This window comes from Ursus maritimus, unplaced genomic scaffold (assembly GCF_017311325.1).
Source record: "Ursus maritimus isolate PB19 unplaced genomic scaffold, ASM1731132v1 scaffold_28, whole genome shotgun sequence".
Classification (NCBI taxonomy): Eukaryota; Metazoa; Chordata; class Mammalia; order Carnivora; family Ursidae; genus Ursus; species Ursus maritimus.
In genome coordinates, this window is record NW_024425341.1 from 16,798,336 (window position 1) to 16,824,996 (window position 26,661).

General features: G+C 35.0%; 1 protein-coding gene across 4 annotated transcripts in view; it reads right to left on the reverse strand.

The window, feature by feature from the left end:
* TUSC3 (tumor suppressor candidate 3) overlaps nt 1-26,661 on the reverse strand; it is a 221,527-nt gene that overhangs the window by 131,410 nt on the left and 63,456 nt on the right. For all 4 annotated transcript variants that reach the window (XM_040643325.1, XM_040643322.1, XM_040643323.1 and 1 more), the window contains exon 2: nt 11,268-11,437. In XM_040643325.1, coding sequence (XP_040499259.1) covers nt 11,268-11,407 — 140 coding nt within the window. In that variant the 5' untranslated portion in view covers nt 11,408-11,437. The remainder of the gene's footprint in view (nt 1-11,267; nt 11,438-26,661) is intronic.

Sequence of the window (26,661 nt, forward strand, 5' to 3'; positions counted from 1 at the left end):
GGTACAGGAAAAGGAGAGACATGGTCTTTTGCCTTTCAGAACCACTCCTGGAGACTTCCTCACAATAAAAAATACACCCAATTGCAGCTCTCCAAAACAATTCAAGCACCCTTAAATTTACCAAGTACCGGACCGGCCGTCTTCTACCAGCGGGCTCTAACTTGGATTGCTATTCTTCTTCAGCTTGAGGAATTTATGGGAAACATTAAAGGCGACTGGGCTTCCATACAAAATACCAATCAACCTTTCTAGATGTTTCTCTCAGCTCATTCCCATGGCTATTGTTTCCTGGGAGTAGACAAGGGATATCATATGAGTGGCATGGGCATATAAGACGAGTTAGACTATCCTCAGGTAGGCTGTCTAAAATCAGGCACACAATTTAATCATGCAAACTGAGTTGGGGACCCAAAATCTACCAACCAATCAAAAGACTACACTGGAAGCCCTGTCAAGCAGGACCCCTTAAATGAGGCAGGTCCCACTTGGAGAGCCTCAATAATTGTAAGCAATACTTCATAGGGGCACAATATATACTCCTTAGGGCTGTGCTTCTCATGGGAAAGTCTGATACTATCTTGACATCCCTCAATACCATGGTAAACTGTACCAAAGGATGGGGTCGGTCATAAGAGACCACCTAGTATTTAATGTTTAAGAAAGCATATAGCTTCAGCTACAACAATCAGGAAAGAAAAAGAAAAGGCATACAAATTAGTAAGGAAAAAGTAGAGCTGTCACTATTTGCAGATGACATGATGCTATTCATAGAAAACCCCAAAGACTCCACCAAAAAACTGTTAGAATAAATGAATTCAGTAATGTCCCAGGATACAAAATTTATACACAGAAATCAGTTCCATTTTTATACACTAATAATGAAGTAGAAAGAGAAATTAATAAAACAATTACATTTACAATCACACCAAAAAGAATAAAATATCTAGGACCTGTACTCTGAAAACTATAAAACACTAATGAAAGAAACTAAAGGTGAAACAAACAAATGGCAAGATATTCCATGCTCATGGATTGGAAGAATTACTATTGTTAAAACATTTATACTACCCAAAGAATTCTACAGATTCAATGAAATCCTAATCAAAAAGCAGTAACATTTTTCATAGAACTAGAACAAATAATCCTAAAAATTTGTTTGGAACCACAAAAGACCCCAAAGAGCCCATGCAATCTTGAGAAGGAAGAACAAAGCTAAAGGTATCATAACCTAGACTTTAAGATCTACTACAAAGCTATAGTAATCAAAAAAGTATGGGTACTGCCACAAAAACAGACACAGATCAATGAAAAAGAACAGAGAACCCAGAAATAAACTCACATGTATATGGTCAATTCACATACAACAAAGGAGGCAAGAATATACCATGTCAGACAAAACCATCTCTACATACAAAAGAACAAAACTGGACCACTTTCTTATACCACATATAAAAATAAGCTTCAAATGGTTTAAAGACCTGAAACCATAAAATTCCTTGAAGATCACATAGGCAATAAATTCCTGGATATGTGTCTTAGCAATATTTTTTTGCATCTGTCTCCTCAAGCAGGGGAAACAAAAGCAAAAAGAAACAACTTGGATTACATCAAAATAAAAAGCTTTTACACAGTGAAGGAAATCATCAAGAAAACAATGTAACAAACTGAATATGAGAAGATATTTACACATGATATATCTGATAAGGGGATAATATCCAAAATATATTAAAAAAAAACTCATACAACTCAACATCAAGAAAACAAAAACTATCTAATTAAAAAATGGACAGAGGACGTGAATAGACATTTCTCCAAAGAAGACATACACATGGCCAAGAGACACAGGAAAAGATGCTCAACATCACTCATCATCAGGGAAACGCAAATCCAAATCACATGAGGTATCACCTCACACCAGTCAGAATGGCTAGTGCTGAGAAGACTAAAAATAACAAGTGTTGGTGAGAAGGTAGAGAAAAGGAAACTCGTACACTGTTGGTGGGAATGTAAATTCATGCAAACTACTGTAGAAAACAGTATGAAGGTTCCTCAAAAAGTTAAAAATAGTAATACCATATGACCTAGTAATTCCACTTCAGAGTATTTATCCAAAGAAACAGAAAACACTAACTCAAGAGGATGTATGCACGCCTACGTTCACTGAAGCATTACTTCCAATAGCCAAGGTATGAAAGCAACACTAGTGTCCACTGATAGATGACTGGATAAAGAAGATGTGGAATTTATACAATAGAATATTACTCACTCTTAAAATAGAATAAAATCTTGCCATTCACAACAACATGCATAGATTAGAGGGCATTATGCTAAGTGAAATAGACAAAGACAATTACCATATGATTTCACTTATATGTGGAATCTAAAAACCAAAACAAACCAACAAACAACAGCAAAAACTCAGAACTGGTGGTTGCCAGAGGAGAGAGGGTTGGAGAGATGGATGAAATAAGTGAAGGTGATAAAGAGACACAAACTCCCACTTATAAAATAAATAGGTCATGAGAATGAAAAGTCCACCATTAGGGGCACCTGGGTGGTACAGTTGGTTAAGAATCTAACTCTTGCTTTTGGCTCAGGTCCTGATCTCAAGGCCTTAAGACTGAGCCCCACATCATGCTCCTCACTCAGAGCAGAGTCTGCTTGAGCTTCTCTTTCTCCCTCTCCCTGTGTCTCTCTAACAAGTAAAAAAATCTTTAAAAATAGAAGATTAAATTTCAAAAATACATTAAAAAAAATAAAGTACAGCATAGGGAATATAGTCAATAATATTGCAATAACTGTGTACCGTGGCAGATGGTAACTACACTTACAAGGGCACACATTTTATAACATATAAATGTCAAATCACTATGTTATACACCTGAAACTAATTCATATGTCACCATACTTCCATTTCAAATTTTTAAAAAACTGAAGCAAAAAATAAGAAACAAAACACATTTTGAAGACAAGTGCAAAATTTAAATATGGACAGTATAAGAAGACTATATCACTGGATTAATGTCAATTCTCGTAAAAGTGATAATGGTATTCTGATAGTCTTAGATATATCTAAGATAGTTCCTTTCTGAAAAATTGCATACTGCAGTGTTCAGTGGTGATATTTCATAATGTCTAAAATTATAGATACATTTGGTGATCTGGGACACATTTTTGACCTGTACTTAAAAAAAGAATGAAAGCAAAAAGTAGCAAAATGGTACTAATTAGTGAATGTTGGTAAAGGGTAGACTGGTACCCTTGTACTACTGTTTCAACTTTGGTAGGTTTGAATTTTAAAAGATGGGGGACTAAAGCTGGGCTTATAAACATGGAAATGGAATTTGGAATATGGAAAATACAAGGGCTCCGAGAATGCTACAATGTCACATAGATAGTAAGAGTTCATTGAAAATAGCCAAAGAGTTGGGATTATCCAATCTCAGGAAGAGACACCCAGCAAGAAATGTATACAGTAAGTTATATGTATGCTTTCACTTAAAAAAAAATTAAACTAGCTAGAGCTCAGCAATAACCTGAAATCTTCATTTATAAAATACGAGTTATGGATTCAATCAAGCCTGAAACAGTTCTAATTACTCGAGCGAGGCAAAGAATGTGTGAATGTCAAGAGAGTTTGCCAGTCTTTGTCAAAGAAGTGAAATACTCTGTTCAGGGAGCCAAGCATGTGAGGAAAACTTAATAATTAAATCCATGGAGGAATAGTATCTAAGGAAAAGGGGAAATGATAAAGGTTATAGTCCCAAAACCATTTGTAAAGCACTTACAAGTGCATCAAGTTATGTACAGGGGTAATTTTATTTATACATAATTTTCACCTTCGGTGTTCACTTTAGAGTAAGAGATGTAACCTCACTGTAGTAAAACAAAAGGCTGATGAGCTCTCTTCCACAAAGTTTTGGCCAGCCATCTAAATTGCCAGTCCCTGTTAAGAGATGGCTACCCTGAATGAAAGCTTTTCCTGATCTAATGAGTTTAAGAAATGCTGGCTGATGGATCCCTGCCCTATGATTAATAATCTTAGATGGGAACACAAAATCAAAATGCAAATTACAGTTCACAGGGTAAAAGCAATGGTGAACATGTACATGTAAGGGAAGCATTAAACTCTACTAGCTCTGGAGTTCCAAAACTCAACCCTGACAGACACTAGCTGCGTGACTTTGGATGAATTATATAACCCATCAGCTCTGATGTTCTCATCTATAAAATGGGTATTTTTCAGGCCTACCTTCTTGACTAGTGAGAATGACATAAGATACTATACACACACACACACACATATATATACACATATTTATATATATAACAACTTAGTAATGGACCCCAGTTTATACATAATGATTATATAGAGAGGAGGGTAGATGTTATCCAGATAACATTCATGTGTCAATATCATAATTTATTCAGGCTCCTTTTTAAAATATCTTTGTAATTGCTATTTTTTTCATATATAGAAGTCCAATAAGATATTAATCTCCAACACGTCACCAAAACTTTGATTATACATACAGCCTGCTGGATTCTACATGTACTTCACTTTTTTTTTTTTAAAGATTTTATTTATTTATTCAACAGAGATAGAGACAGCCAGCGAGAGAGGGAACACAAGCAGGGGGAGTGGGAGAGGAAGAAGCAAGCTCATAGCGGAGGAGCCCGATGTGGGGCTCGATCCCAGAACACCGGGATCACGCCCTGAGCCAAAGGCAGACACTTAACCGCTGTGCCACCCAGGCGTCCCTCTACATGTACTTTTTAATTTTCCTTCACCTGAATTTTTTTTTCCTGCATCTATTGATCCATAGTAATAACCTTAGAAAAGGATATTTTGTTCCTAGAATTTTTAGTGAATTCTGGAAGAAATGAGTAACTCTGTGGTAGAATACACCTAATAGATTTAGCAATTATGGGAAATATTCCCTACGGTACAATTTCATAAAGGAAGTTTGGAATTAACACTTAGGGGAGGTGAGAATTGTACTGAGTAGTCTTAATTAACAACTTTATTTGGCTAAGGAGTTTGATATTAGCATTGAGGAAGGTGAGAACTGAATTCTGAAATCTGTGAATAAACTGTGCAAAAAGAAAAACGAGAATGATTTACTGAGAGGGCTTACAGGCAGCCAACAGCTCATTCACTAGCCTTTCAGCAAAGACAAGCAACTGGAAAGTCTAAGTATGAGTCAGCTCTAAAAGAAGACTTCACTTTTCCTTAAAAAAAAAAAAAAAAATAGCAAAAAACATCTCACAGAGGGAAGCACTAAGATTTTTAAATTATAGCTATGAACTTTTCAATGGTTCTGTAGAATTATAAAAATTATAGCAGTACTATAAAAATGGCCCAAAATTCCAATGACACAGAAGGATCCAGGAAAATTTAATTCATGTTTAAAAAAAAAAAAAAAGATGGCTACTGATGACAGGTTGCCTTTCTCAATGAATCTGCATCCCCTTTGAGGCTTAATTTCTAATAGAGATATAAAATTTGAATAATTTTTCTTGAAAATTTTTCTTGAAACTCTTTATATTTCATCATAGTTGTCACCTTGGGACACTGCCCACTATCATATGAGATACACTGAGTACTCTCTTGGCTCAACAGATCACAGACCACTGCTCAACCACAATTATTTAACAGATCTTCCTTTGAGATTTATATTATCCTATAGTATAAATTTGTCATCCTCAGCTAATAAAGTCTAACCAATCCCTCGATCAGCTCACTTAATTTTTTTCCTCTCCAGTTCCATTATCATCCTGAGTAATTTCAAATACATGTTTATAACCCAGCCATTACCACAGCCTTATAGTTTCTCTAATGTCTCTACAAGATCAACAATCATCTATATTATACTTTATCAATTTACTTATTAAAAAAAAAAACCTTTTATAACTACTTCCTAACTTTCAATCCCACCTTACTTTTACACAAAACCTGTTTTTCACTCTTGTGAAAATTTAGCTTTATTACATCACATCTAGTTTATCAGCTATCCCTGGCTTCCTCTGACCCCTCAACCAACTCTGAACCCAAAGTTCTCTCTCTCAAATATACTCTCACTAGCACTCTCAAATCATTTGCCTAATCCACTTCACACCATAAACCAAACATATTAACCTCTAAAGGAGAGTGTTCTTTCTCCTCCATTGCTGAGTATTGGGGAAGAAAATCATTAAATTCTACAGATTCTTCACTAAGAATTTGGGTATTACAATTTCAAAAGGATTCTCATTCAATTGTTAAACCTTCCCATTCCCACTGCTCCTCAATGCAAGTAAATAAATAAAAGCTATGAATCATGTACCTCCTTCTTACCTTCCCTTTCTCTATACTGGTTGCACACTAGAATTACCTAGAGATTGTATTTTTTAAAATGTAAATGCCTTGTAACAGACACATGAAAAAATGTTCAAAATCATTAGCCATCAAGGAAATTCAAATCAAAACCACACTGAGATACCACCTTACGCCAGTTAGAATGGCAAAAATAGACAAGGCAAGAAACAACAATTGTTGGAGAGGATGTGGAGAAAGGGGATCCCTCCTACATTGTTGGTGGGAATGCAAGTTGGTACAGCCACTCTGGAAAACAGTGTGGAGGTCCCTTAAAAAGTTAAAAATTGAGCTACCCTATGATCCAGCCATTGCACTACTGGGTATTTACCCCAAAGATACAGACATAGTGAAGAGAAGGGCCATATGCACCCCAATGTTCATAGCAGCAATGTCCACAATAGCTAAATCGTGGAAGGAGCCGAGATGCCCTTCAACAGATGACTGGATTAAGAAGTTGTGGTCCATATATACAATGGAATATTACTCAGCTATCAGAAAGAACGAGTTCTCAACATTTGCTACAACATGGACAGCACTGGAGGAGATAATGCTAAGTGAAATAAGTCAAGCAGAGAAAGACAACTATCATATGATTTCTCTCATCTATGGAACATAAGAACTAGGATGATCGGTAGGGGAAGAAAGGGATAAAGAAAGGGGGGTAATCAGAAAGGGGAATGAAACATGAGAGACTATGGACTATGAGAAACAAACTGAGGACTTCAGAGGGGAGGGGGGTGGGGGAATGGGATAGACCGGTGATGGGTAGTAAGGAGGGCACGTATTGCATGGTGCACTGGGTGTTATACACAACTAATGAATCATCGAGCCTTACATCGGAAACCGGGGATGTACTGTATGGTGACTAACATAATATAATAAAAAATCATTAAAAAAAAAAAATGTAAATGCCTTGGCCCTACCCCAAAACAATTAAGTCAGAATTCGGATGGGGGGAGGGGGAAGAATTCTGGGTATGGGAACCATGTCTGCTCTTTACCTTTACTTCTAAAACTTCATCTATTTAGTCTGCTCTGACGTTATTATCTTAACTTTTTCTAATAACTTCAACCTTTTTCTCTTATAAATCTAAAACTTTTCTAAAATTTTCAAGTTTATTACAAAATAGGCTGTAAATAACAGGTTATTTGGACCTATGTGTCATTAAAAAATTAAGGTTCCATGTTCAGCAATTCATTTAATGATATAATGCATTAAATAAAATAACACCTAAAGAATACACCATTTAACAGTATGTTATAGTTTATGTCATCACAATATAACTGTGAAGTAAATATTTGGATGATAAAGTCTTTCTAGATTACAGTTACAAAAAATATATAATGATCAATTAAATATACTTCCTAACAGTGGCAAATACAAGAAATCAATATATTCAATTTTTAAGGCAAATTGTCTTCCTAAAATAAATATGGTATTATAGGATGCCAGAAGACACATATTTTTAGTGGAAACTTAACTGTTAAACCAAAATGCCAATTAAGGTGGTGTTTTTGTCTGAGTACGATTTTATGGCATCCTTGAAGAGTCTATACTCTTATCCAAATGTGCTAGCCCAATTCTGACAACTCTCTTAATGCCAACTTGAGTACTGTCCCTTGTATAAGATAGAAGGAAAACCCAGAATCATCTGCAATGCTGTTTTTCAAATTACTTTTTTTTTTTTTGAAAGATTTTATTTTCATTTATTTGAGAGAGAGAGCAAGAGAGAGAAAGCACGAGCAGGGGGAGGAGCAGAGGGAGAAGCAGACTCCCTGCTGAGCAGGGAGCCCACCATGAGGCTTGATCCCAGGGTCCCAGGATCATGACCTGAGCCAAAGGCAGACACTTAACTGACTAAGCCATCCAAGCGCCCCTCAAAATACTTTTGCTCACCATCTTCTCTACCCACTTTCAGACATGCCCTCAACATACAGTCATTATTAGATCATAGTAAGATTCTTCTAGAAAATGTTGAGACACTGAAATTCCCTTTCTGTAAACTAGTCTGAGTGAAACTATTTCTTTTTCATTGACCCACGTTACTAATAACTTCAGTTTCCACCAAAACTCACAATGATTTAAATTCTGAAAGTCTACATGTGAATATACAATGTGGAAAGTCACTATGTGGAACCACCACATAAAAAGTGTTCTTGAAAAGAAAAAGTGTTCAGCCAAGAAGAGACAACCTGAATTGTCCTTAGCCATTGAGGAAATGAAGTGTGTAATTTAAAATCATGAGGCCCAGATGGTTTCACTGAAGAATTCCATCAAATATTTAAAAATAGAAGAATTAACACAATCCTCTAAAATTGTTTACTTTTACACAATCTCTTCTAGAAAGTAAATGAGGAGGGAACATTTCCCAACTCGTTTTATGAGGCCCACATTAGCCTAATACCAAACTAGACAAAAAGCAGTATAAAAAATGAAAAGTACAGGGGCGCCTGGGTAGCGCAGTCGTTAAAGCGTCTGCCTTTGGCTCAGGGCGTGATCCTGGCGTACCGGGATCGAGTCCCACATCAGGTTCCTCCGCTAGGAGACTGCTTCTTCCTCTCCCACTCACCCTGCTGTGTTCCCTCTCTCACTGGCTGTCTCTCTGTCACATAAATAAATAAAATCTTTAAAAAAAAAAAAAAATGAAAAGTACAGATAAATATCTATCATGAACTTAGATGCAAATTTCTAAAAGACTTTTCTTAGTAAACAGAATCCAACAATACATAAAAAGAGTAATATACCATAATCAAGTAGGATATATTCCAAAATGCAAGGCTGGTTCAATACACAAAAATCAATTACTATAAAGCACTACATCAAGCATCTAAAGATGAAAAATCATATCAATTCACATCAAAAAATTTTTATAAAATCCAACACCCACTCATGATCAAAATTCTCAACAAACTAGTAGAGAACTTCCTTAATTTCATATAGAACATCTTCAAAAATCTTACAGATAGTACCATCATTAATGATTAAAGATTAAATACTTTCTTCCAAAGATCAGATTAAAATGTAAAACAAAAAGCTATAAAGCTTTCAGAAAAAAAAATTAAGAGGAAAAACTCTGGGATACTGGGCTAGGCAAAGAGTTCAATTGGATAACTAAAGTAAGCTGTAAAACAGGAAGCTGGTAAACTGGACTCATAAAATCTGCAAAAGATCGGTCATGAACATGGAAAAATAAGTCATAGACCAGGAGGAAATATTTGAAAACTACATGTCTGAAAAAGAACTAGTATCTAAATACATGAAGACTCTCAAAATTCAGTAAAAAAAATCCAATTAGAAATGAGCAAAAGACATGAACAGATAGTTGATCAAAGATGTGATATATGGGTAAAAAATAAGCACATGAAAAGATTTTCAACACCACTGCCATTAGGAAATGCAAAATAAAACCATTATGAGTTATCACTACGTACTTACCAAATGAGTAAAGCAAAATAGTGACAAATGCTGGTGAGGAAATGGAAAACCTAGACCACTCGTACACTGCTAGAGGAAATATAAAATGATACAGCTACTGGAAAACATTTTGGCAGTTTCTTACAAAGCTAAACACGCAACTACCAAACAACCTAGCCATCATAGAGAAATGAAGCCTTAAGTTCATAGAAAAGCCTGTACCAGAATGTTCACAACAGTTGTATTTGTAATACTCAAAAATCAGAAACAACCCAGATGTTCTGTAACGGATGGTTGAACAAACTGCAGTACATTCATACCATGAAATTTTACACAGTAATAAAAAGAATGACTATTGACAAATGCAACAACTTGGACGTATTTTGAGGGAATTATGTTATTAAAAAAGCAAAACCCAAAATATCATCAAGGCTAGGATTCTATTCACATCACATTACTGAAACAACACAATGGAGTACAAATTCAGGATGGGGTGGGAGTGGAGGATTGGGAATGGGTGGGTGTGGCTATAAAGGGCAAGAGAAGGGATTCTTATGGTAATGGAACTGTTTTGTATCTTCACTATATCTATACCAATATGCTGCTTGTGATATTATACTATAGTTTTGCAAGATGTTACCACTGGGGGACACTGAATAAAAGGTATGTAGGATCTCTATTATTTCTTACAATTGAATATGAACCTATAATTATGTCAAAAACTGAATTTTTTTACAGCATTGTTGCATATGTATTTGTACTTGTCCAAAATTGTCTTTAGTACATTCCCACTAAAATATATTTCATTCATTTCAAATGATTTACTTCTGTATCATAGGGAGAAATTTCTAATCACTGGAGGTAATGAAAAGTAAATGGACTTCTTTGGATAAAAGTGTGTCCTCTCTATTAAACTGTTAAAATAGAATATGTTTAAGGAGATACCTTCATCGCCCATAAAATATAATTAGGCGACCTACAAGGCAATTTTCTAACCAAATTCTATCACATATTTACCTTCATACAGGACATAAAGAAGCAAATTTGTTTTATGATTACACATGGATTGGTCATAAGTATTTTATACAATAAAAGAATACTAGCCTATCAAAATTATTTTCTAAAATACACTGATTTTGAGCTTGCTTATATTTTTTAAAGATTTATTTATTTGAGAGAGAGCGAGAGAGCACACACTAACAAGTGGGGTGAGGGGCAGAGAGAATCTGAAGCAGACTCTACACTGAGCACAGAGCCTGACCCAGAGCTCGACCTCAGGACCCATGAGATCACGACCTGAGCTAAAACCAAGTCAGATGCTTAGCCAACGGAGCCAACCAAGCACCCATGATTTTGAGCTTACTTTTAAATGCACATTTATAGCTGACTATAACTTTGAACAGCTGATGAATTCTATTATACAGATTTACATATATGTAATAAATATACAACCATAGGATAATAATTTTAAAATTTCTTAGAATACATAAATTACCTGCACACAGAACATTGCCGCTGAGGCTGAAGAGCAGTGAACATGACAATCATAGAATAGTTTCGAGGTGGTGCCTTTATAAATTTTCGGAATTTATCACCATTCATTCGGAAGATTGAGCGCCTGGAACTCCATTCCATCAGTTGCTCTACTTTTTCAGCTAAAAGATTCTGCAATTAAACATAGGAATTTAAATTTACACAGAGTTAAAGTTCTTCACTTTGTATTTCATATAAACTGAATTACATGAGATTACGCCTTAACCAAAATTAATTTCTGCTAAAAGTTCTTCTTTTGGTGAATGTATTACATTATTAGTTGACTGTACATGGATAAACTATTTCATTTTATTTTTCCTAATGATCGCAAAGGTTTATAAAACAGATAACAAAAGCAAAGCAGACTATCACTTCCAGAAAGATGAAATAGACATGTTTTTCCCTAATCCTCTCACTAAATACAGCAAAAAACACTGGCCATTACCTAAAAAGCAAACAGAAGGTGGCTCTGAGAAAGGATGTCCAGTGTTTAAAAAAAAAAAAAAAAGAGAAGAAGAAGGAGGAGGAGGAGGAGGAGGAGGAGGAGGAGGAGGAGGAAACCCTACTTGCGACAACACGGATAAACATACAGGATATTATGCTGAGTGAGATAAGCCAGTCACCTAAGGACAAATATCACATGATTCCACTTGTATGAAGTATCAAAAATAGTCAAACTCATAGAAGCAGAGATAAGAATGGTTGTTGCCAGAGGTTGAGGGAGGGGAAATGGATAATTGTTGTTCAATGGATATACAGTTCACTTAAGCATGATGAGCAAGTTCTAGAAATCTGCTGTACAACACAGTATCTATAGTTAACAGCAGAGTATTGTGACCTTTAAAATATGTTAACAAGGACAGATCTCATGTTAAGTGTTTGTACCACAACCTATACACACATGCAAAGAAAACAAGGAAATTTTTGAAGGTGATGCATGTGTTCGGTACTTTGTGGTAACGGACTGTGGTAACGGAATCACAGATGTGTACATATGTCAAACTCGATGATACATATATCAAATGTGTTCAATGTTTCGTATTTCAATTATTAACCAATAAAGCTTTAAAAAAAGAGGAGGAGAAGGAGAGAGAAGGACAGGCCGGCCTCTTACCCTGAGTTAGGGTAAAAGACTTGGTGAATTACTCAGCACCTACCTGAGGAAGAAAAAAGGTAAATCAAAAGAAATGGAAGAGAGGAGGGAGGGAGGGGCAGTAACTTGATCAAAGAGCAGCATGCCTAATTAGTAGTTGGACAGAACATTCAGGTAAGTTAACAATGGCAGACTGACAGTATGAAAAAGAAATATTATAGTTATTTATTGGGATAATTGTTACTTAAAAAAAAAAAAGAAAACAACATTTACCTTAACAAAAAGGTATTAGTTGAAATTCATCCTAATCTCAAAACAAATTATTTGGATTTGATTATATTTGACTTTGGGCCTTTAATTCTGACAGCAAATATAATATGAATATATTTCCATACAAAATAAAATAATACTCTTGTTAAACTGAAAGTTAAAACTTATTTTAGAAGACACTGCTCTGCTTCATCAATACACACAAAACAGCTAAAAACTAAGCAGAAGGACTTTTACTAACTTTTCTTAATTCGAATTGTGAGAAATGAAGTGACAGTATTTTCCATGTTAAGCATTATTTACTAGTGTTTGTCTTATTATTTTAAAATCTTCAATTGTTTATCCTAACACTCAGTGAGTCAATTCAGTATCTATAAATTCTTCTGAAATAATTTTAAAATAAAATATATACTATATAAATAAAATATTTTACTTATAATAAGGACTGTGACCCTCTATGTAGAAACAGAACCTACATAGAGGGTTGGCTGAGCAAGATAATTATCAAGCAAGATAATAATACACTAATTGAGGGCAGAAGGGAATTGGTCTAAAAAACAGCTACTCATCTGCAAGTTCCTAGGGTATTTTAGTATACTTTTCTCATTAAATACACACACTTTCCTTTTAAAACTCTGTTATTTCTAAAGCAATCTTACTCTATTTGTTCTTGTTTTTTTAAAAAAAATCACTTCGTTTCATCAAAATGATCTTTCAAGGCATTAAGTAACTGTGAAAGGCAGAGGATTTTGCTCTACTTCTACTTTTTGAGTTATTAAGGAAACAGGCCAGTTTCATGGATGCTAGCAAAAATAAGAATCCTGAGTCAGAAATAAGACTTTTTTTCTCTGAGAGGTTTATTTTTTCCAGCTTTACTTATATTATTGTATAATTAACCACGTATAATTAATCAAGTATAATTAACCAAGTATAACTGACCCAACTATAAGATATTTAAATTACATAACATGATGATTGGATATACATACACATTGTGAAAGGATTCCCTCCATCTAGTTAATTATCACATCCATCACCTCACATAAAATACCTTTTTTTTCTTTCCTCTGCGTGTGTGTGTCTGTGAGAACACTTAAGTTCTATTGTCTTAGCAAATTTCAACTACACAGTACAGTGTTATTAACTATAGTCACCATGTTATACATTAGATCCTCAGACCTTACTCCTCTGATGTCTTAAAGTCTGTACCCTCTGACCAACCTTTCCTTACCCCCCCCACCACCCTTGTATGTGCCCCTGGCAACCACTTTTCCACTGTTCATTTCTATTATTTAGAATTCTTTTTTAAATTCAACATATAAATGATTCCTTTTTATACACACACACATTTTCTTAATCCATTCTCATAGTACAATAGGCACCAAGAGCTAGCTCCATGTTTTCACCCAAGTCCCAAGGGGCTGGTGTGGAATTGCCCAGATAGATGGTCCTCAAGCAGTAGTTTATATCACAGCTGAAGAACTCAAAGGTCACAAAAATCCAATCTTTTAAAGGTACTGCTAGCAAACCTGTCCAACTTCTGCTCTAGAGGGAAAAAAATTATCTTTATTATCCTCAACAGGAAATAAATCTGTCCTGAGACTTAGGAGGAAATCTAAACTAAAGTCTCAATTCACTGTCTTTCAATGCTGTTCGTACAACAATATCCTTGAAAAAAAAAAATAGTCCAGATAATGCCCATGTTCAGACATGCACAAACATGAAAGATCCATGGAGATTTGTCACCCAAAAATATTAATCAATACTTTCTTTAAATCACATAATTTGAAAACATAATACGAAAAAAAAAAAAAAAAGACCAAGTCAAACACTGAATACAAGTTGTTTACTGACCTTTTAGGAGTTAAAAAACTAGTTCTGCTACATATGCCTAAAAGAAAGTATGGAAATAAACTTCACCTTGTCAATAGTAAGTATCCTCTGAATGGTGGATATCGGTGCCTGACCTGATAGTCTCACAATTGGATTCCATCACAACAGCACAATTAGCTAAGAAAAACTAATCCATATATTCTAAAATATCTTCTATCAGGACCACACAATTTAAAAAAATTTCTAAGGCGGGGCGCCTGGGTGGCTCAGTCGTTAAGCATCTGCCTTCGGATCAGGGCGTGATCCTGGGGTTATGGGATCGAGCCCCACATCAGGCTCCTCCACTGGGAGCCTGCTTCTTCCTCTCCCACTCCCCTGCTTGTGTTCCCTCTCTCGCTGGCTGTCTCTCTCTGTCAAATAAATAAATAAAATCTTAAAAAAAAAATTTTTTCTAAGGCTTCCAGGCTTGCCATGCCAGATCCAGCACTGCCTCTGAGACTCTACAACTTGACAACCACAGTGCTACAGGTTTTAGGTACGTAGTCATGCTCAACATCAATGTCAAAATATCACTTTTACACGATCATGTCTTGAAAAAGGTAAAATTCCAATTATACATAGTTTTCCCACTGCAAATAATCTGGAAGATATTTTTTAAAAAAGAAAATACCCATCAGTCCCATCAGTGTGCATCAGCCTGACAGACTACAGGCTTTACACTGCATGGGTCCACCTATAAATATTTTTTCAATAAATATATGGGAAAATTTTTGGAGATGAGACAATTTGGAAAACTTGCAACATGAGTAGGTTAGAAATACTGAAAAAAGTATAAGTTATGTATTATTGTGAGAATACAGCATAGAATACAAACAACATACAAAGTAAGTGTTAATTGACCTCTGTTGGCTGGAAGCCTTACCTATGACATCAGTAGTCAATTAACACATACTTTGTATGCTGTTTGTATTCTATACAGTAGTTAAGTTTTGGGGCCTCAAAAGTTCTACTTGAATTTTCAACTGTGTAGGGGTCAGCACCCCTAATTTGTCTTGTTCAAGGGTCAACTGTATCAGCATTTTGGTTCTTACTATGCTTAAAAGCATGGTATCGGTGTGAAATGCTAATGCTACCTGCAATGTACTCACCATGTATTTGAGGGAGTTTCACTACACCTTCACCAGATTAGGGTATTCATTCGCACTCATATCCTCTCTCACTATTAACTCAATAGTTAAATGGTTTCTCATTGTTTTAATCTGCACTGTTAGTTTCCGGCAAAATGGAACAATTTCCCACAATTCTACATACCAGTTCTTTTACTAGTTATCTCATGTTCTTTATCTTTCATCTACTCACAAATGTAATTTATAATAAAGAAGAGATTTAGATATATGTAATAAAACCCTTTCTATGCTAACAAATTAAAATAGCACTAGGATAAAATTTTACCACTTCTCAATTATCTTCTTTTTGGCTTACAGGGTAAACAAAGAGAAAATAAGAAAAGTAATGGTTTAAAAATATCTATTTGATTATACCTTGTGAAGTATTTTTGTTTAAAAAGTCTCAACTTATTATATGAAAAATCTCAATTTAAAATCTGAAAAAACAAATCCATGTTCTGGAGCCACAATGAATAACAAATGATAGTGCCATTAAGGAGTCTCCTCCTAGTCTAATATCCTAACTGCTTGATTAATCAAACTAGTTTCTCTCTTAACGTGATTATTCAATCCAAACACCAGTAAAATCCACTGGTAAAATTTTCCTATGTACTTTAAGTACCAAACCACCTTTACTATTTTCTTCCAAAATGTTACGCATGAGGGGTGACCGAAGTATTATCTCTCATGACTATGGTGATAGAACCACAACTATGCATTTGTCAAGACCCAAAGAAATACACAACATAGAAATGAATTTTAAGTAATTATTTTTAAAAAATCAACCAGGATTGGGGGAGGAGACTACGAAATGAAATATAAACCTTAAAAAATAAAGTTAACTGTATTATAAATCAATAATATACATATAACTCTGGAAAAGAGTATTTGGATGTATACATACACACATACATAAAAAGTATACATACATATAGATAGATAGATAGATAGAGATGTAACTGGACCTGTATGAATGCATGAATTGGTATACGTGTACTTCCAGCTCTGTCCAATGAGAAGGTTGGGGACCAATGACATCCCAATAGCAGTAAACACATATGGCACCAAGATCTTTGTTTCTAAATATCATTCTCCACTAAAAAGAACCAAGCTTTCTTAGAGGAGCAGCTGATTAAAAGGCTGAGACAGAGAAAAACATGAGACCAGATTATCTCATAGTACCAGAAAGTAAAGAAGTGCTCAAGAAAGGCATATCAAAGGGCACAGGAACCAACTGAAAAAAGCTCCCAATAACCAAAGCTGAAAAATGTAAGCAACATCAAAAAATGACAATAGCATTGAATTTTAAACCACATAATAAAAAAAAAGTCCATGAGTCCATACTTAACATATATAAATAACTGAATGAATATACAAACGTGAGAAAGGGACTGCTCTTCCTTAGGGAAGAATTCCAAATAATAAATGGAAAGGTGGCAGGGCTAATAGAAATAACCACAATTAGTAATATACACTAATGGGTTCTAAGGTTAGTAGGTAAAATTTTGAGGAGAAACATAATATTTGCCTAGTCTCAAAGTACCTTCCCAAAGATGTTTATTAATTATCAGTAGAAAAATAGTACTGTGATACTAGAAAAACCTAGCGGACAGCTCACCCCAGTAATCAGTGTTAACTATATCAGTAATAAGACATAATCAACATCATCTATTCCTCAATACAGTCTACTAACAAGAACGTATCATTTCAGTGGTATTCTTGCCAAAAACGCATAACCTCAGTCTAATTATGAAAAAACATCACACAAGCCCACATTAGTAACATTCTACAAAATAACTGACTAGTACTCTTCAAAGGTGTTGAGTTCATAAAAGATAAGGAAACACTGAGAACTGTCACAGACTGGAAAAGACTAAAGAGACATGGCACCTAAATAGGATGTGAAACTCTGGAATGGATCCTAGAACAGGAAAGTGACATTAGTGAAACAACTAGTGACATCTGAGTGTCTATAGGTTGATTAATAATACTGAGCCAACGTTAACATCTTATTTTTTTTTTAAGATTTTATTTATTTATTTGACAGAGAGAGAGACAGCCAGCGAGAGAGGGAACACAAGCAGGGGGAGTGGAAGAGGAAGATGCAGGCTCCCAGCGGAGCAGTGACCCCGATGCGGGGCTCAATCCCAGGACCCTGGGACCACGCCCCGATCCGAAGGCAGACGCTTAACGACTGAGCCACGCAGGTGCCCCTATTTTTGTAACTGTACATATTGTTAACCCTGGAAGACACTGAGTGAAAGGCATATGGGACCACTGCACAACTTCTGTAACTCTTCTGTAAGTTTAAAATTACAGCTGACTCTTGAAAGACCCTGGGCTTAGTGGCCCTGACCCCTCCACACAGCCAAAATCCACCAGTAACTTCTAACTCCCCAAATACTTAACTACCAATACACTACTTTGGCTAGAAGCCTTATTGATACCATAAACAGTGTATTAACAAATATTTTGTCTGTTATATATATTATATACTGTATTCTTATAACCAAGTAACTAAAGAAAGAATGTTAAAAAAAACCATAAAAAGGTGAAAATATATTTACAGTACTGTACTGTAGAAAATCTGCATATACTGGACCTGCACAGTTCAAACCCATGTTGTTCAAAGGTAAATTATATTTCAAAATAAAAAAAGGAAAAGCATAAATATAAGAGATAAAAATACATTATATCCCTAAATTTTTAATGCACATGGGTTTCACCCCTTGGTCAGTCTATGTTGGAATGAAAACGTCTGTGCTCAAAGTTCGGAGAGAAAATCACAGGTTACAGAGAAAATTGGCCCATTTTCAAAATGAAAAATTGTTTTTAACTTTTGGAGGTATTATGATCAGGATCATAAAGGTGAGAAGAAAAGAAAACAATCAGGCAAAACTCTTAGATCAACAGATATTGATAGACTCGTTGGGAAATCCTCAGGATGATGTGTGAAACACACCGTGAAAAACTGAAGCACGGCTCCGGAAGTGCACACATTTATACGTGTGAGGCATCCTCTAATTCAAAAAATATTTACTGAGTATTTCCTATGTGCCAGGCACAGGATTGGGACCTGAGAATATAAGAGTAAATATGATAAAGTCCCTGATGTCACCGACTTTATAGAGTGATGTTTCTTAAATTTTAATAGTGTGCTGATCCCTTTTTAAAGAAAAGAAATTCCTGCAGCCCCTTATCCCAGGTGTCTTAATTACTTTTATTATTCCAATATGTAGAACTATGATAGGTATAAACGTATGCTTCTATTTAGATGTGTAATTTTTTTTTTACAAAGACAAGAACTTTTCAAGTTTTTATTTTAATTCCAATCTTGTTAACAGTGTTATATTAGTTTTAGGTGTACAATATAGTGACTCAACAATTCTACACATTACACAGTGCTCATCAAGTGTACTCTTTAATCCCCATCACCTCTTTCGCTCATCCTCCTGACCACCTCCCCCTGGTAACCAGTCTGTTCTCCACAGTTAAGAGTCTGTTTCTTGGTTTGTCTCTTTTTTCCTTTGCTCATTTGTTTTGTTTCTTAAAGTCCACATATGAGTGAAATCATGGTATCTGTCTTTCCCTGAAGAGCTTACTTCGCCTAGCATTATACTCTATGTTGTCGCAAACGGCAAGATTTCATTCGCTTTATGGCTGAATGATATTCCACTGTGTACATATACCACTTGAGATTCTCTCTCCTTCTCCCTCTGCCCCTCCCCACCCCACTCTCTCTCTCTCTCTCTCCCTCTCCTCTCTCAAATAAATCTTTAAAAAAAATAAATTATATACCTTCAACTCATTTCTGAATTGTCTCATCTGTGCACACAAGAAAAACATAAGGAAACATTAAAAGGCATACAAGTAACTATGTTAACTATATAAATGACATTTACAAACAAAGGAAAAAATAAAACCTACACCAGCCAAATTAAGATTTTTGCCTTCCCACCTCACTGATGTCAATATATCATCACTGATAAAGAGACAATGACACTTAACCATATTCATTACAGAAAACAATTTTTAAAGTGCACCACCATCATCTGTACCATAATATAAGGCTCCAAATCAACGGAAAGGAACAAAGATTTAATAAGTACTTCCAATGTGTCAGGCACCATACTAGGCATGCCCCATTTTACAATGTGTCAGGTGCCATACCAACAACCCCATTCTATAGAGAAAAAAATTCAGGTTCAGAGATCAAATTAATAAGCAGTTAAAAGCTGGCTTCTCTATCATTAATGCTTGTGCTGTTTTCTCTATGTAATGAGATGTGTGTGTATGTATGTTATACAGATGTATGTGTGTACGTACGTTATACAGATATACATATGTATATTATATATTCATATTTTGTATTATATACATACACATATACAATATTTTTTAAAAAATTCGAACTATTTAAACAAAATTAGACCTTTCTACCCAGTGGGACAGTTTATTGTAAAAGTTCTTCTAATTTAATTCCCTGACTAGGCTAGAAAGTAATTCTTTGTAAGCATGCATGATATATGGCAAGAACTAGGCCAGCTAAACCACCTTAAACCAGTACAATTACATAAATGCCACTCAGAGAAAAGAAAACGTATAATACTTGCAGTTTATTCACATTTGAGTTTGAATCTAGACCCACACCTCACAGCATATACAAAATTTAATTCCAGATAGGATTTTAGACACAAATATGAAAGGTAAAACAAAATCTTTAGAACTAAATGTAAGTTAGAATCTTAGTGGTTTGGGGATAGACAAAGAATTCTTTAAAAAAAAGAAAAAAGTGTTAACCATAAAAGAAAACCATTGATAAGCTGAACTTCAGTAACTTCTGGAAGATACCACAAAGAGGGAAAAGGCGAGTCACAGATGAGAGAAGATACTGGCAATACATATATATGACAAAGACTTTGACAGAAGACTGTATAAAGAATTCCCTACAATTAAGTAAGGAAAAGTCAGACTAGCTGATTTTTTAAAAAGCACAAAAAGATTTGAACGGGCACTTCCCAAGAGAAAATATCTGCAAACATTAGAAAGGGTGCTTGATATGATCATTCATCAAGTAAATGCAAACTAAAACCATAATGTGATAATACTATGCACCCACCAGAAAGACTACAAGGAAAAAACAGACAATCCCTAGATGTCCTACATAGTTGAAGGGAGTGTAAAATGGTACAATGGATTTGAAAATTATTTGACAGTATGTATTACGAACCAACAATTCCATTACTAGATCAATATCTCATAGAAATGCATATAGAGGGGCGCCTGGGTGGCACAGCGGTTAAGCATCTGCCTTCAGCTCAGGGCATGATCCTGGCGTTATGGGATCAAGCCCCACATCGGGCTCCTCCGCTATGAGCCTGCTTCTTCCTCTCCCACTCCCCCTGTGTTCCCTCTCTCGCCGGCTGTCTCTCTGTCAAATAAATAAATAAAATCTTTAAAAAAAAAAAAAAAAAGAAATGCATATAGAAAAGCTCTCCAAATGGCATATACATCCATATTCATAGCAGCATTACTCTTAAAAGTTCCAGTTTGGATACAACTCTAAAGCTCAACAGAATGGATTAATAAACTGTGGTATGTTCATATAATATATACTATATAGCAATGAAAATGACTAAACTACAACTACTTGAAAAACTTGGATGAATTTCACAAATATAATGAGATGAGTAGAAAAGTATAGCCTCAACTATTCAAAAACAAAAGTCATCTATAAAAATAAAAGTCAAGATTGTCGTTAACTTTGGGAGTGGGGATGGGTAATAACTGAATGGCCAACTTCTGGGATTCTGATAATGTCAGTTTCAAAAAAAATCATCAAACTTATACCATGTATTTTTCTGATTTTAGAAAGTATCCCATGTAAGTAAGTTGGATATGTCACATACCCTATAAGCACTGACCATTACATTTTCCTAAATGATAAGAACAAAGTTATGGAAAAAATAGATCAGCATGAAAGAAAGCCTTTATGTTCTGAATTAAAATTCTATACCTAAATTGTAAAATTCAAGAAAAAAAATGCCTAAAAAAATATAAGGAATACATAATTTACTGATTTTTCTATTTGCAGACTTCTAGCTTCAACACTCAAGCAAAACTTAATTGATGAAACTTGATACACAGTTACACTGGAAAGTCTACAGATACTGTAAAAAAAAAAGTGGGAGGCGAGGGGGGGCTAAGTTCTGGTCACTAAACACAAAAGCTTGGACAAATCATTTCACCTCTTAGAACTCATGGACTCATGTGCTAACATCTGACCTGCCAACATAAAGATTTATTGATAAACACGTAATGCATGATAAAAATCCTTATAAAGTCCTATACAAATATAAGGCAGTATTATTGGTAGTATTGTTTTTATTGTTTTAAAATAACAAAGGATGATCTTACCACTGTAATTCTACAATTTCTTTCCTGTCAAATTTCCCACATATTCTGAAAACACATTAGAACAACACTTCAGGGGCACGTGGGTGGCTCAGTCAGCTAGGCGTCTGCCTTCAGCTCAGGTCATGATCTCAAGGTCCTGGGACTGAGCCCCGCAGTGGGCTCTGCTAAGCAGGGAGTCTGCTTCTCCCTCACACTCTCCCTCTGTGCTCTCGCTCTCTCAAATAAATAAAATCTTTAAACAAACAAAAAAACACGTGAGAACCATAGTTTTAATTCTGCCTATTACCAGAGAACTTGAGAAGATCTTTATATTCAGGTTAAATACTAGATGACAAAAAATGAGAGATCTGTCAAATAAAAGTCTTTCTCTAGTTACTATCTCAAAATCTTAAGTGCTTTTTATATGCTAAAGACTCTTCAGCGGACATCACACATGGTGTCTTAGTAAACTTACATGACAATCATAGCGGCAAGCAGTTAATATACTTATTCTACAGATGAGCAACCGAAGTCTAAAGTAAAGTTCAGCTCTCACCATTGCTCTACACTGAATAGTATACTTGGAATAGACTCGAAAAAGTACAACAGAGTTACCTTAATCCAACAACTGACATCTCTAGTGAGTTCTTTTCACTTCACTCATTTGACAAGCGGCAAACACATCATTACTAGGATAAAAGATACTGCTGACCTATCGTCTGAGATAAAATACTTCAGCATAAGAGGTAGAGGATTAGTTTTACTACATATTTTTTAAAAGAAACGTTCCAATTTTTTAAAGGTCAGTAATTTCTATACATAGAAAAGACAATATATATATATTTAGTAAATAAATACGTCCATGTGAAAAAATATATATACACAAAACAGCAACAATCCCTGAAGATACTGAACTATACTAACAAATTAATAAGTCTAGAAAAATATATGAAAAAGAAAAAAGGTGTTTTAAAGGTAGCCGTAATGAACCTTAAAGAACTGTAGCAGCAATACTAGCTAACACTGATACTGAGTGCTTACTATATGCTTGGCACCGTACAAAACACTTTCCTTACATCGGTGAATTCATCAGTCCTCATAACAATCCTATGAGAGGGGTGATCATTGATAACTCAAGTTTAGAGGAAAGGAAACTGAAGCACTGAGAAGTTGAGTAACCTGTCCAAGATTACACAGCTAGCAAACAGTAGAGTCATGATTCCCAGACAGTCTTATTCCAAAGGATATACACTAAACCGCTATATTATACTGCAGAATCTTACTGGTTTCAGAGATTATTAAAAAATTCTTGCAATCCCCCTGCTTGTATTCTCTCTCTCTCTCTGACAAATAAATAAAATCTTTAAAAAAAACTCTTGCAATCAATTTCCTAATACTAAAATACACATGTTGCATTTGAAATAAAATGTTAAACAAGGGAGTCTACATATTGAAGAAGTGAAAACGCAACTAATTTATAAATAAGCATTGTGGATTACTAATTAAATAACAGGCATTGTTTTAAATTTATGGAAAATGAAAAATGGGCACAACAAATCTGTCAAGGCCTTATAGCAAATAAGCTAAATTATTTATATTGATGTGTAATGGTTGTGGCTTTAAGTAAATGGCATAGTGCCAACTCAGGAAAGGATGGCATATGAGATCTTACTTCTATGAACACCACCTGATGAATAGTGGCTAATTTAAATTCAGTACAGAGGAAAATTCTGAAACCCAGACTGGTACTATCAGTGAAGACTGTGTGAGTAGATGGGTTTGTCTGCTCTGGCATAAGGACGGGAAACAGGGACATAAGTACCATAAATTGACAATATCAGTAAAAGAAAAAGAAATCTAAAATTTAGATTCTTCAAGAGGAAACTCTATCCTTATCTGTTATTTTGTAAAAGGCAAGGGCTAACAGGTCCCACATATTAATGAAAATAGGCAGTCATATTAACTAACAGGGCCCAGCTTTCTGAATTATATTTTTATCTTAATGTTTTTATGAAAACTGAAATTTTAAGGCAATATATACAATAAGAAAATTGGCATAATCTATGTGCCAGTCCCCAATATGTGACATTACTCAATTTCTTCACAATTCATGTTTTTTTAAACCAATTCTTAACAAAAAAACAAAGAAATGGTACGTGTAAACAACATGAAATAAAATTGTTCATTCCAAAGTAAAACTTAAATAGGGAAAAAAACCTCACTAATCTAATACGTTTATACTCGTGTTTTTGTTTCCACCATCTTATTCTTTGTTACATTTTAATAATAACCAGATACCCCAAAACAAAAATATGTATGTGGTCTCACATATTAAAAAAAAGAAAACCAGACACATCTGCCAGAAGGATAGCTAGCTATGCATGTGTTTGTGTACCAGGCACCCACATAGTATTTATTCAGGTACTATGTGTTAGTTATCAAGCTTACGATTATTCACAGGATACAGATTTGGAAGGAAGATAAGAAGTACATGTTGAAATACATCTCTTGCTGACACACAGGAACTTCATGAGCTCTTGTGTTCTTCCCCATATTTTATAGAAGCCTCTGAGAGAAAAAGAGGCTTTACTTTTCAAGACTTTAAAATCTAAGAGGTTCAACCAAAGCCCACGGAAAGAGCAAACAAAAGCAGCCAGATGTGTATTGTTCTGCATTTGGGAGAAAAGTTATCTTCCTTGAACTTCGGAAATTATCTGATGCTCACAACCTTTATTCATTTTTCTTATTATATCATTGCTCTCAGATTTGAAAAAAAATAAAAGGGCAATTAATACTTCCAGAAATCAAAACATCAGAGATCAGTCACTACACCACCCCATATACATTACAAATGGTTCACTAAAGATCACCAATAGACTTAAGAAGACCACAATGAACTACACAATAAGAGACCATTTTTATCAAAAATATAAAACCTATGCAGTACACATGTCATAAAGAGGACAAAGATTCAAACAAGAAGTTAGTTTAATCAGTTAAGAACTTGGCAAATCATGGTATCTCTGAAGGAAATGTAATCTACACTATTGGAAAATCTCAACTATTATTTCAAGAGTTTTGGTAAGAGATTCAAAATACATTTAATAAATCATACTGGAAGTTTTGTTTTGTTTTTTGTTTTTAAGATTTTATTTACTTATTTGAGAGAGAGAGCGAGCGAGCAAGAGCAGTGGCAGGCAAAGGGAGAGCCAGGAGCCTGATTCGGGACTTGATCCCAGCACCCTGGGATCATGACCTGAGCCAAAGGCAGAGGCTTAACCCATTGAGCTACCCAGGCATCCGATATTGAAAGGTTTTTGATGTATTTAACATTAAGCACTTTAAAATTAAAGGGCTATGAGAAAACCCCAGACCAATTCCACCTCACAGAATATCCTGGTCTGTATAAGAAGATAAAAGGGATTCTAGCTGTCAAGACACGTACAGCAGTATCCACAAGTTTATTTGGGGGCTTACATAACTTTTTAAGCCCAACATGTCAAAGACAGTGTCTAAGTCAATTCAGATCTGAATAAGAAATGGAGAAATAAGATTATTTGAGAAAAAAATCTATCCAAATGTCCATGCTTTTCAGAAAGGAAAAATCTTCAGTTGATGGTGCCTACAATATTCAGTTAAGTAAACTTTTTCTAGAAACTCCGCAAAAATATTTCTAGTAACACTCTTAATTAGTGGCTTTATCAACCTGAACTCTGCTCAGAAAATTTCCCTGAGGAAAGATCCACATTTTTGCTATTTTGTATCCCTCAACACATCTGAACATGGCTAGTTTCTGATAGGCCTTGAAGCTCCTCTCTCTCTATATATGTTCCCCTATGTCCTCTATGTACGTCTATTCAATGAACGGACAATTTGTAATATTTTAAGCTATAATCCAGGAATTGATCATCTATTAACCCTATTCAAATGGATTATTTTAAAATTTAATTTGAATAATTAAAAATATCACATCACACCTATCAGAATAGCTAAAATCAAAAACACAAGAAACAACAAGTATCAGTGAGGATGTAGAGAAAAAGGAACCCTCTTGCGGTACTGGTGGGAATGCAAACTGGTACAGCCACTCTGAAAAACAATTTGGAGGTTCCTCAAAAAATTAAAAATACTATTATCCTACAATCCAGTAATCACACTACTATTTACCAAAAAAATACAAAAACACTAATCAAAGGGATATATGAACCCGTTGTTTATTGCAGCATTATTTACAATACCCAAACTATAGAAGCAGCCCACATGTCAATTGCTAGATGAATGGATAAACAAGATATCTCACACACACACACACACACACACACACACACACACACACACACACATGGAATATTACTCAGCCATAAAAAGAAAAAACGAAACAGGATGAGATGTTGCTATCTGCAACTACACAGATGAACGTACGGAGTATTATGCTAAGTGAAAGAAGGGACAATCACAAAATGGGTTAAATGAGCATCTCATTTTCATTCCACCACTGCATTAGTTTCTGTCACCATCTTTCTTGAACTCCCTCATATCCCTTCTGTTGTATAAATAAATACCCCATTTTAAAACAGGTACCAGATAACAATCCACGG